The 13,102-nt window shown below is 39.7% G+C and overlaps 1 protein-coding gene across 7 annotated transcripts in view; it reads right to left on the bottom strand.

The window, feature by feature from the left end:
- Positions 1-4,092: 4,092 nt before the first annotated feature.
- ZFAND6 (zinc finger, AN1-type domain 6) overlaps positions 4,093-13,102 on the bottom strand; it is a 106,041-nt gene continuing 97,031 nt past the window's right edge. For 3 of the 7 annotated variants that reach the window (XM_006870903.1, XM_006870904.1, XM_006870905.1), the window contains 2 exons: positions 8,714-8,827; positions 4,093-5,040 (listed from right to left, as the gene is read on the bottom strand). In XM_006870903.1, the coding sequence (XP_006870965.1) occupies positions 4,892-5,040; positions 8,714-8,827 (263 nt within the window). In that variant the 3' untranslated portion in view covers positions 4,093-4,891. The remainder of the gene's footprint in view (positions 5,041-8,713; positions 8,828-13,102) is intronic. The other 4 variants (XM_006870907.1, XM_006870908.1, XM_006870906.1 and 1 more) reach the window with 3 other exon arrangements.

Here is a 13,102-nt window from a genome sequence, read left to right as displayed (position 1 = left end):
ACCCACAGTGCCACACCAAGTTGTTGTTGTTAGGTGCCCGAGTCAGTACCGACTCATAGTGACCCTATGTACAACAGAACTAAACACTGCCCAGTCCTGGGTCAACCTCACAATTGTTGCCACGCTTGAGCCCATTGATGATGCTGCTTTGACGGTCCATCTCATTGGGGGTCTTCCTCTTTTTCTCTGACTCTCCATCTTACCAAACATGATATCCTTCTCCAGAGACTGGTCCCTCCTGACAATATGTCCAAAGTATGAAAGACGAAGTTTGGCCATCCTGGCCTCCAAGGAGCACTCTGGCTGCACTTCTTCCAACACAGATCTATCCATTGGTTCTTTTGGCAGCCCATGGTACTTTCAATATTCTCCTCCAACACCATAACTCAAAAGCATCAATTCTTCTACAGTCTTCCTTATTCATTGTGCAGGTTTCGCATGTATGAGGTTATTGAAAATACCATGGCTTGGGGTCAGGTGCACCATAGTCAAGCTGACATCTTTGCTCTTTAACATTGTAAAAAGGTCTTGTGCAGATTTGCCTAATGCAATACGTCGTCTGATCTCTTGACTGCTGCTTCTGTGAGTGTGGATAATTGATCCAAGAGGAATGAAGTCCTTGACAACTTCAATCTTTTCTCCACTGATAAGAATGTTTATTGGTCCGCTGGTGAGGATTTTTGTTTTCTTTACATTGATGCAATCCATACTTTGATCTTCATCAGTAAATGTTTTAAGTCCTCTTCAGTTTCAGCAAGCAAGATTGTATCATCTGTGTATCCCATGTTGTTAACGAGTCTTCCTCCAATCCTCATGCCACGTTTTTTCATATAACTGAGCCTCTCGGATTATTTGCTCAGCATACTGTTTGAATAAGTATGGCGTAAGAACACAACCCTGTTGCAACCTTTCTGAATTTTAAACCAGCGTTCGCATGTTCTGTTCGAACAACTGCCTCTTGGTTTAGGTACAGATTTCTCATGAGCACAATTAAGTGTTCGGGAATACTCATACTTCACCACACAGTAGTCTGCTGAATATTTTGAGATGGCTTTCGCTTTGTACTTGTCAGGTTCAGCTCTCCTGTGTCACTGTGGTTTATTAGTTTTGATTCCCATATAACATGGATTAGATTTTATTCATTGCCCTCAATAGGAACTTGAGTTGTCCCAGGTTTCTGCGCTTTTGTAAACAGTGCTATGAAATTCTTGTATATGTCTCCATGAAAGCTTTCCTAGGATACTTAGTAAAATTTTTAGATGACAGATGTGTAAAAATTCAACATTAAAAGGCAGTACCAAACTTTTGAACTGAATCAATTTGTGCTAACATCAACAATCCACAGAAGACGTGGGACCCTTCCAACACAGGTTGCACTTCCTAAGTTTTGCCAGTTGAATGGCATAAAATGTTCTCAATGTAGACTTAATTTGCATTGTTATTTTTCCCAGTTTGTAACTTGTCTTTTCCCTTTCTTTGGTTATCATCTTTTGAATGAAAAATTCTAATTTACAAGTTCAACTGATCAGTATCTATTTTTTAAATGAATGATTTCAGAAGTCGTCTTCTGTGCCTGGGTCTAAGTAGTCATATTGTTTATTTTTCCCCCTCATGAGAGTTTTAAAGTTTTATGCTTTACATTTAAGACCTATAAGGATCAAATCTCACCTTTTTTCCACGAACAATTGCTCCAGTTCTATTCTTCAACAGTTCCTTTTCTCCTCAGGTGGTATGTCACTTCCCCCTTACACCAAAGTTCAAGCCATACTTTAATCCGTTTTGGGGAATGCCAGTATAGTCCATTGAGAAATCTGCCCCTTGACTTATATCCAAGTATTTTAACTGACATCGTTTCATAATGAGCCCTAACTAGGACTTTGAACGGGTCTCTTTTATTTGACTCCTTTATTTGCATTGCCCTCCCTCCCCACTAAATCAGAATCCTGCATTTTAACAAGAGACCCAGGTATACGCCTAAGAATCACCTGGGACCTTGTAAGGATGTAGATTTTGATTCCATACATTTTGGGTGTTGTTAAGTACCTTTGAGTCAGTTACAACTCATAGCAACCCTATATAGGGTTTCTGAGGAGCAGCTGGTGAGTTTGAACTGCCAATCTTGCAGTTCAAATCGACCCTGTCTATCAAATCTATCCTTCAGTGCTACACTAGGACTCCACATTTGGGGTCTAATGGCACATTCCCTACAGGGGGTGGAGCCGAAGCCTAGTCCTAACACCACATAGGGTAATACGTCTCCTCCCAGCTCCTTTTTGGAGGGCTCTGTCCTGGCCCTCTATCATTTAGAATGATCTTACCACGCTTAATGAAAACCGTACTGAAATTTTATTGGAATTGCTTTGAATCTGTTTGAGGAGAAAAACAAGATACCCGTATCACACTGACTTCCTATCCATGAACATGTCTATATCTCTCTCCCAATTTACTTAAGTCATATTATCTTTACGGTTTTGGTTTTATTTTCTTCCTATCACGCCCTGTCCCCAAGTTAGCATACTGTTAATTTCCGATGGTTCCCAGAAACAGTTCAATGCATAGATTGATCTTTGATGTAAGGGAGAAGTGAAGCAGAAGGCAACTGGTATCTATTACTCTAAATGGTGTCTTTGGGTTTTCTAGTTGTCACTGGAGTTAAAAAAAAAAGCAACTCATTTCTGAAAACTAACCTCACATCTAGTACCCTAACTCCTGAAATAGCTAGCAAATTCTCTCCAGGTTTGCGTGGGTTTTCTGTAAAGCGAATCACAATTCCCAAGACCTGAGTGCTGTCTCTTCCTTCATCTTGTCTCAGCCCCCTGGCTAGACTCCCTGATACAAGGATATCATGACAACAGGCAGTCAACCTTCATTCCTTCAACTCCGACTCACAGAGACCCTTTTGTGAGTAGCAGCTGGTAGGTTTGGACAGATGACCTTGTGGCTCCCAATCCAGTGCCTATCCTACAACTCCACACCAGTGTTTTGATTTTTATTTACATTGAAATGATCAGTTTAAGGAAATTCCCTCCTTCGCCTAATTTACTGAGCAATTTTTATCACAAATGGGGTAGAATTTTATTATTTTCTAGGAATTTATTGAGCTGGCCACTTGGTTGTCTGTCTCTTGTTTTGTGAATGTGATAAATTACATTTGCAGATTTTAACACTAAATCATTCTTATGGATAAGTAATATGTAAATAAATTTAAACCTAGAAATATGTATTACAAAATGTACTTCATCTGCGTCCTGTAATACTTCTTGTTTGGAAGGGTTGGCTGCTGGGCACATTTGGAAACTTCAGGGCAAAATAACCTCGAGGAATGTTTGTACTCCACAGTTCTCCAAATGTCTGAATTCTGCTCTTTCAGTTGCTCTTAATTTTACAAGGAAAATAGCTTCTATTAGATACTAATGAAGTATGACCGAGTGTAGAAAAGGGAATCAGACAAAGGCTACAAAAGATGACATCTAAGTAACAAAAAGCCATTCTTGGCTTTCACATAATGTTGACATCTTCAATTTACAGGAATCTAAGATTACCGATGACCATTTATCATCATTAAGTGCTGACAAGTTGGTTCTGATTCAGTGACTAAGGAGCGGCTGATGGGTTTGAACTTCAGACCTTGAGTTAGAGGTCCAGCGCTTATCTTACAGCACATCAGGACTCCTATACTTCATGGTTGTGGTTGGTTAAGTGGTGTCGAGTTGATTCCGACTCAGTGATCCTGTACAGGAGTACTGGTGGGTTTAAAATGCCCACCTTGCAGACCTTTTGGGTAGCAGTCCAGGGTTTATTCTACAGCACCACACCAGAACTCACATCATTAATTTGTCATATATAGAAGTGAGATGTAATATTGTTAAAAAGTTGTTGTTAAGTGCTGTCAAGTTGGTTCCAACACACAGTGATCCTGTACAGGGTTTCTGAGGAGCAGCTGGTGAGCTTGAACCGCCAACTTGCTGTTCAAAATGACCTTGCAGTCCAGTGCATTAACAAAGGCACACGAGGACTCCATTACAAAATTAAACAAGTTCAAAACTAAAAGTCAAAACAAACTACCATAAACAATCATTGAGAAAAAAGTCATACAAGATACGTTCTGCTTTTCCTTTTTATTTAATCAAAGACTGGTGAATAAACATAAATACAGCACAATTACTTCAGATCATTCTTCATATTGTATACACAGACTGATGAACGTATTCTGAAAGAAACCTGTAGTCATTAATGAAAACGCATACAGTTTTCCTTTCCCTCGCTCAAAAGAAAAAAAAAAAAAAAAAAAATTTAAACCACACAAACTTAGAATCTCATCAGCACACACACTCCTGTGACAAATGATTCAGACATAAATAGTGGGTGCAAAGAAACTATCTGCTAATGTATGTATAACCTTTGTTAATGAAAAAAACAGAAGCAGCCAAAATGATTAAGATACATTCAGTTACTGATAACTAGTGTGCCCCAAGGGGCAATATCAAAAGAGAAAATCGTGCTGCAGAGAAAAGCTATATATACATACACAATGAGAAAATAAACTGCAAGATTAATGCATGCATGTTTAATACTGGAAAAAAATCACAGCCCTCCAAAATTTCTCCACATTTGTTATAAAAAGCCCTCTGCACTCAACTAAAATTAAAATGATCTTAAAAGGATAATACTTGTAAAGTTTACTTAAGTCTTTTCAGCCACAGAAACTGCAATGGAAATAAATGTTCAGAGTCATTTTCAAAACAAAACAAAAATCTATTCTTCTGATGACATGCATGATTAAAAGGTCTATGCAAGATACATTGCTCTACATTCCCAATGACTAGGAAAAAAAGCTCAAGTCAATTTTTAGTTTGCAGATGGTCAAAGGATTTTGTATTCCAGCAGGAGTTCAAATCTTCTGGATCTTTTCACCAACGACTACTGGATTTTCTTTTCGGATTTTCTCAGCAGCATCAGCTTTGTAATTGTAAGAGCAATTGTGTACATCTGAGTAACGGTGCGCCCCACAGTAAATATTTCCACATCGGCATTCAAACCCTGAGAGGAAGAGTACACACACTTGAGTTGGATGGAAGGTCTCAATATTAAGTTCCTTAGCCAAATTAGTGTTCAACAGAATCATGTATTTAGAGTCGTAATCTAAAGCATCATTCTATTTAAGCTAACAGTCTCACAATCTAATAACATTCTTAAAATGTATTAGCTGATAGCTTCATTTCTTGCTCCCGTTATGAATCCCCACACCAAACCCACTGCCATCAAGTCAATTCTGACTTACAGTGAGTGACTCTATTGTTGTGAAGTGCCATCGAGTCAGTTCTGACCCATAGCGACCTTGTATAGGGTTTCCAAAGAGCAGCTAGTGAGCTTGAACCACTGACCTTGCAGTTCAAATGACTTTGCAGTCTGACTCATTAGCCCATAGCACCACATCAGGACTCCATAGTGACTCTATAGGACAGAGTAAACTGCTCAATGGGGCTTCCGAGGCTGCCAATCTTAACAGAAGCAGACTGCCTTAGCTTTCTCTCACTGAGCGGCAAGTGGGTTAGATCAGCTGACCTAGAGGTTTTGCAGCGCAACACTTAACCTAATGTGCAACCAGGGCTCCTAGGACCTACAAAAATGGCTTTTTATTAGAGAACAAGTCATAATCACGTTTCTGAGCGCAGGTTTCTTCATCTGTGATACGACCAGAATTATTTATTAAAACTAAACTGCTCAACTGAAAAGGCCAAATATTTCAAATCCAAGTATCATGGCGTAAAAATAAGCATATTGTCAATAAAGCAACCTTAAAATTTAATTAAGACCAAATAAAATCTTTGCAAGGCTGCCAATAAATAACACATTAGCCTTCTTCGTTTTCCTTGGCCCGTCTCCAATGTAGATGTGAATTCTACTTTGGCTGAGTAATATATCAGGCACAGGATCTAGACTCAGGCTGTCCAAGTCTGAATATATTTACTACTAAAGGCAATTACTTAGTCTTGCTGAACCTTAGCTTCTGCTACTGTAGCTGTGGAGTTAAGTTGCTGTTAAGAATTAAATGAGAACTCTATTAAGTGCTTCACATGTAGTACAGACATAGTAAAGCTATGTATTTTAGGGAGTTGTCCCAAGACCAGAAGCCAAGAGAGACTAGAAGCCATAAGGGGTGGAGATAAACAGGTCCTGTTCCTTCAAAGTTCCGTTTTTATGGTAGCATGGTAGTGTTGCAGAATGTAGCCTAGGATACCAATACTTTAAAAATTGACATTAACTTCCTTTATCACATTTGTTTACTTCAAAAACATATTCTATAACTTTATTATTAATAAGAGAATTAAAACAAGGAAGCCAATAGCACCATGAGATTAGACTAACAAGATAGAAGAGATGAAGATGACTAGATCCCCAAATTCTAAGTGTGAATGAAGCCCGAGAGTTTATGAGACTACATTTGATACGAAATGTGGCACTGTGGGTTCATACGCTGGACTGTAATGTCAGTTTGAACCAACTCGACAGCACTTAACAACACGTTTATCACAAATTATCTTGTCTGTGCATGTTTGCATTCTTTAAATAAACATATCTGCCAAGGTTTCGGTTAAGGCATGGCCCCGTTTTAAATGTCTATATATACTAGACTCCATTCTCCATCTTTCCTCTTCTCCAGCCCATTCCTGAGTCAGAGTCACATTCGTAAAGCACAGTTTTGTTCAAAACCTTGTCAAGTCTTCTGTGCCTCTACGTAAAAGTTTTATGTAAAGCATTAAGCACAATGCCCGACAGAGTAAACAATCAATCTATAGTTGCAGTATCCTTGGATGACAGTGGTTGGTGGTTATGTGCTGTGGAGTAGGTTCTGACTCATAGTGACCCTGTATAAGGTTTCTAAAGCTGTAAACCTTTACAGAAGCAGAAAGCCTCATCTTTCTCCCATAGAACAGCTGGCAGTTTCAAACTGCTGGCCTTGAGGCTAGCAGCCCGATTCGTAACCACTACGCTACCAGAGCTCCTTTATCCTTGGATGATACAAACTGTTAATATGCTTGACTGCTAACTAAAACTACCAGTGTACCTCAAAAGGCCGTACAAGTCCACCCAGAGGGACTGAGAGGCATGGTGATCTCTCTCAGCCCAATTAGCCATGTAGAGCACAATTCTACCCTGTACAAATAAGACCACCGTGAGTCAGAATCAACTTGAAGGCGCCTGAGCCAACTGCTGTTCAGAACTCTTCATGAGCCTTTTCTCTCTCTTTCCTTGTCTGACTGCAGCATACGACCTTCTCCCCAGATTCTGCAGTACAGCTAAGTGGCTAACCCAGGGTCTTCACTGTGAACTATGGGTTCCTCTTTCTGCTTTTATTCAGGTTACTCTCGAATGCGTCTATTTTGACCAGTTAACAGTCCTGCCCATCATTCAAGACGCAGCTGAAGGTTGTGCTTTCATAATACTTCTCCTAATAGGCTTCTCTCCCCCTCCGCCTTCCTTTTATATAAATCAATTCATTTCCTTGAATTCGGTAAGTACTATTGCTATTAATTGGTATCAAGTTAGCTCTAACTCATAGCGAACCTGTATAGGGTTTCCAAGAAGCAGCTGGTGGGTCTGAACCACTGAACTTATGGTTAAGTAGTCAAGTGGCTATCCAACTCATAGCAAGCCTGTATGAGTTCTCCAGGAAGTAAATCTTTACAGGAGCAGAAAACTTCATCTATCTCCCTCAGAGTGGCTTGTAGATTCAAATTGCTTACCACAATAAGTACTGAGTGAAAGTACTTAATAATCTTTTTTTTTTTTTTTTTGCTAATTACTTTCTAACATTTTTTTCTCCCTATCCTAATACCACCTGGCAGAAATAAGAACCAACATGCATTGATTACTTTTTATGTGGTAGCTTTGGGCTACTCCCTGTAACATGTATTAGCTCACGGAACCCTTACAACCTTATCACTACATAATTGTGATGTGAACTTCTGAAGTCCTGGCGGAATGCTGCAGAATAAGCACTCACTGAACCACGAGGCTGTTGGTGGTTCAAACCCATGGCCGCTCCTTAGAAACACTATACAAGGTCGTTATGTAAAGTGAGCATGATTTTATATGCAGTCAGCAGTTTAGATAGTGTTGGTTCTGCTGTGCACAGGGTTGTTATTGAGTTGGAGCCAACTCGAAGGCACCTAAAAACAAGGACTTCACATCTTGCCCTGTGCTTTAAAATATTCCCTCGTATCCAATTTCTAGCTCCTTAAGTAGGAGCCACACCTTTGCATTTCATAGGATCTGGGCAGTGCCCTTCCAAACCCCACTGCTTTCGAGTTGATTCGACTCCTAGTGAGCCTACAGCACAGAGGAGAGCTGCCCACAAGTTCCTAGGGTGGCAATCTTTATAGCAGCAGACTGCCAGTTTTCTTCCGTAGAGTGGCTGGGGGTTCAAACCCCTGACTTTCCAGTTAGCAACTGAGCACTAAAACGCTATGGTACTAGGGTACAGGGTACAGAGCAGCAGAATGAAATGAATTTTTACAAAAAAAAGCTATTCGCTTCACTTTACTGCATATAAACCAAGCTATTTTTATCTCTTTCAGAAAATACAGAAACTGAAGTATTCCCAATATTCTCTCTCATTGGAATACACTCTTCTTTAATTGAAGTCAGACACAGTAAAGCATGTATTATTTTAAAATATAATCTTAATTTTAAACCATCTGATCCTTACCAGTAAGTCCCACTTTCTTCCTGCACATGAAACAGCGATTCTTTTTTTGTTTTGGTTTTTCAAGAGACTTGGTTTGCTCTTCGGATGGCTGCTGTGCCGTATCTGGTACTGAAGCTAACAAAAGTAGAAACGTGGCAAAACTTAATTATTCAATAAGATTTTGATATCTGAGTGATATCTCTCTCTCATCCCCACTGATCCCTGTGACTATCTGAGGAACGATTCACTTATTAACACTGGATTACAAGGTGCCCTCTTAAAATCTACATGTAACATACACACATGCAGAAAATAACCTAAGAGAATATACAATGGTAAGCCAAAAACCACTGCTACTGGTGTGGCAACTTGTAGGATCAGCACCAGACTGAGGACCACAAAGCTGGCAATTAAAACCCACCAGTAGCCCTTTGAAATTCTACACAGGGTTGCTGTGAGTCGGAACCGACTCGACGGCACTGAACAACAACAACATTAAAAGCTTCAGTTCATACATGCACAGGTTCATTCCAAAACAAAACTTATTTAAACATGCCTCTGTGAGCAGTGGACGGCTGCAGACAAGTTCTCTCAGTAACAGACTTGTCTTAGTATCTATCATCAGGATGCCTTCAAAAAAGTGCAATAAAAATAGTGGCTTCCTAGGGGATCTGCTAGGCCAGTTAAATTCAAGACAGGTAGGTTCAGATGGTATTATAACAGTAACTGTTTGAGGGGGAATCCAAGCAGTTACCTTGATAGATTTTCTCAAATGATAGATGGTCATGGGTATAAACCAACGAGTAATGAACTCTTCAGGGAAAGGTAAGAGAGATGGAAGCACTACCTTTAGAAGTACATAGCTGGAGATGGAAGAGATGCTGACAAACTATAGCTTCATGTTTTGATATTTTTGTTTAATAAAGACTTCTATGATTTTGTAGCAATACTTTGTAGATTACAACTGGGCTGCTAACCACCAAGTCGGGAGTTCAGACCTACCTACCAGTTGCTCTGCAGGAAAATCCTGTAAAGATTTACAGCCTCGGAAACCCTATGAGGGTCACTATGAGGCAGACCCGACTTCATGGCACGTAACCACCACCAGTGGCTAATGGCTCATACACTGACTTATCAATACTGGATCTATAAGGACAACCTAATAGGTCAGCAACTTCTTTGGGCTTAACTGCATTTTTTAACTTTTCTAATAATTATATATTGAGTCCTGGTGTGACACTGTAAGGATAAGCACTAGACTACTACCTGCAAGGTTGGTGGTTCAAATCCACAGTTGTGCCACAGAAACCTACAAAGGGTCGCTGTAAGTCAGAAGCAACTTGACAGCACTTTAACAACAACAAACCAATAAAAGGTACAGACACTAATACTATTTGGGGATTCTGAGACAGTATATAAGAAAGTGGTCATAACATATACTTCCGGTGTGGCATGGTGCTGTAGGATAAACACTGGACCATAAGGTAGCTTTGAACTGCAAGGTCAAACCCACCATTCATTCCTCAGAAACTGAGTCAGAAATGGCTTGACAGCACTTAACAACAACAAATGTCATCCAGGGTGGGAACTACGTAGATGTCTCAGAGAACAAGAAAAACAATGGGAAATAAAGATTCAGCAGAGTATTAAATATATTTTAAAGTTCTGAATACTAAGTATGTTTACAGTTCTAAGTATTTCACACTAAAGCTTAAATAAAACCAAGGTCAGCAGCAACAAGGTTCAAGTTTCTGTTTCTGATTTTTCCTGCTGGTCTTTCTTTCAAGAAGGAATCTTCTATTCCTCTAGCTGCTCCAGGTTGGTTTGCTTGTCCTTTCCAGTGGGCATGAACAAGCTCTTAACCTCTCCATGTTTACACCACCAACTAGTCTTTCCCTTGAATCCACTGCGGAACCAATTGATTCTGGAGTCTACACTCTGAGCCTTTGCTCACACCTTTTACAACCTATTCCTAAGGACTTCCTGTGCTCTTTCCCTTATTTGATCTAGATCTCCTCATTAAGGCCCAAGAACCATTTCTTCTAGGAAGCTTTCCTTGTCTCAGTTCACTACAGCTTCTTATTATAGGTACCTTTAATACTCTTAATGTTGTTATGTTAAATGTCATCAAGTCAGTTCGGACTGCTTATCCTACATCACCACACAAGAGCTCCAATACACTTAATATTTGTTGTTACTAAATGCCACCAAGTCAGTTCCAACCCACAGCGACCATGTACAGGGTTTCTGAGGAGCACACGGTGAGCTTGAACCACCAGAAACCGACTTTGCCGTCCAGCACATTAACTCACAGGGCCATACCAATACTCTTAATAGTCTCTAGCAAACACTGAGCACTTCATATGTGACCCCTCTCTCACACTGCAACCAGTCACCAGCCATAAATGAAAATCGAACAATAGACTCTAGTTAAAAAAAAACCTGTATGGCTTCTCACCAGCATAGTTCAGAGTACTTCATCATTGTCTATCTTTCTTTCCTCAGAATTCTCTCTCACTGTACCTCAACGACACTCCATGTTTGAGCCACACTACTTGAATATCCCTGAACATATCAAATTTTTACCCAGCTGAACTTTTGAGTAAGTTTTTTCCCTGTCTACATGGACTATTCTTCCCATGTGCTTCTCGCCCCTCTCTCCACTGGGCTAATGCTAATTAACTGTTGTATGGGCTCACACCATCAAATCCTTACTTACCCTAGCCCTTCTACCCCAAAGAGTACTTTATATAGTGTGTGATACTTCCTTGTTGGCCTTCTATGACTTGATGGTGGATTCTCTGTAGGCAGAAACATGCCCTTTCTGACCCTGTTGACAGTGCCTACCACTAATGCCTGCTATACCATAGCAAGCACTCAATAAAATCTGTTGAGTTGAATTAGTTACCAATTTATTTACATGCCTTGTACCCAAACTGCATACAGCAAGCCCACTGAGAAGAGCGGTGGTATCTTATCCTGTTTGAATCTCCAGAAGCCAGCACAGTGCTACATGTAATAGATACTCAAGTATTTTCTGTAATGGATGCCAGCTAGCTTATGCTAACAGCTGATCCTCATTTAATGAAATACAACAAAAGACAAAATATCACAAACTAATAAACAAATCTGTACTATTAAAATAGACTATCTAAAACCTTATATATGAGAGTCCACATACAGAATCAATGAACATCAGTTATGCCCCCATGAGACTCAGGTAAACTAAGCTTACATAAAACTAGTGGCTGACAGCCTGACTTTAAACATTCCCCAAATGATTCAGGGACATGAGGACAACAGAGCCCTGTGTGAAAGTATAAGCTTCACAGAAATGACACCACTTCCTCTGTTTATAGGTGAATTTTAAGATCAAAGCTTGACTTATCAAATTCTCATTGTATAAAAGCAAATTAGTAAGAGGCATACATTGAACTAATGGCAAAGGACCATAATCTCACTGAGACAAAGGCAGTTTGCTGAGAACGAGGTAGCTTTTCATATTCTGAAATGAGAATCAAAAACACAGATCAAGTGACTGCCTCTGTTGCAGCCATTGGTCCCAGTGGTCTGTGTGGGAGGCCTACGGGTAATACTGAGGCTGGCGTTATAAGCTGTTCAGCATGTGTCAACTTCATTTTTATGGGAATCTCAACTAGACAAACTCTACTGAACACTACTCTTAAGATACTTCAAAAAGCCCCGGACAGGGAAAATGAGTTTAACTACCCACATGGAGGATCACATTCAAGAGGAACAACGCCCTCTGCTCTGGGTTCTGTAAAAAAAAAAAAAAGAAAGAAAGAAAAAGCACACAAATATAATAATAAAGACATGCAACTATTCAGTACTGTCCATTTGAAGGCATATTCATACACAGGGAGGAAAACATAAGATTGACTATAAGATAACATTCATACATAAACCCCAAACATTACTTAATTGCAATCCACTTGGTCTCCGCAGTACAACAGAATCAGTATCCCTTCTCTCAGAGAGTTGCAATAAGTTTTTCATTCAAGCATTTTGAGGCCAGAGACTGTTTCTGTTCACTACTGTACAACCACTGCTGACAAAGAACAGGTGCTCGGTAGATACCTACCGAATGTTTAATATACAGGTTCACAATGACAACAGGGATAAAATTCATTTCCCCTTGTTAGACCTTAGAAGCAAAATGAGGAGTTGGATCAAATGATCCTTAAGTCACTCTTAGCTCAAAAATTCTGTGGAAATTAGAAAATGTTAAATGCTCAAGAGAGGAAGCCTCTACAGAAGCAGCAGTTAGCACGTACGTATTCTGGTGTTTTCTAGTAACCATATTAAAAATTAAAAAGAAACAGGTGAAATTAATTTTAATAATATATTTCAATAGGTGCTATGGGTTAACATGTCAGACCACAAAGTCGT

Source organism: Chrysochloris asiatica, unplaced genomic scaffold (assembly GCF_000296735.1).
Source record: "Chrysochloris asiatica unplaced genomic scaffold, ChrAsi1.0 scaffold00156, whole genome shotgun sequence".
Classification (NCBI taxonomy): Eukaryota; Metazoa; Chordata; class Mammalia; order Afrosoricida; family Chrysochloridae; genus Chrysochloris; species Chrysochloris asiatica.
The sequence above is the reverse complement of the archived record's forward strand: the minus strand, read 5'-3'. Positions and strand labels throughout refer to the sequence as shown.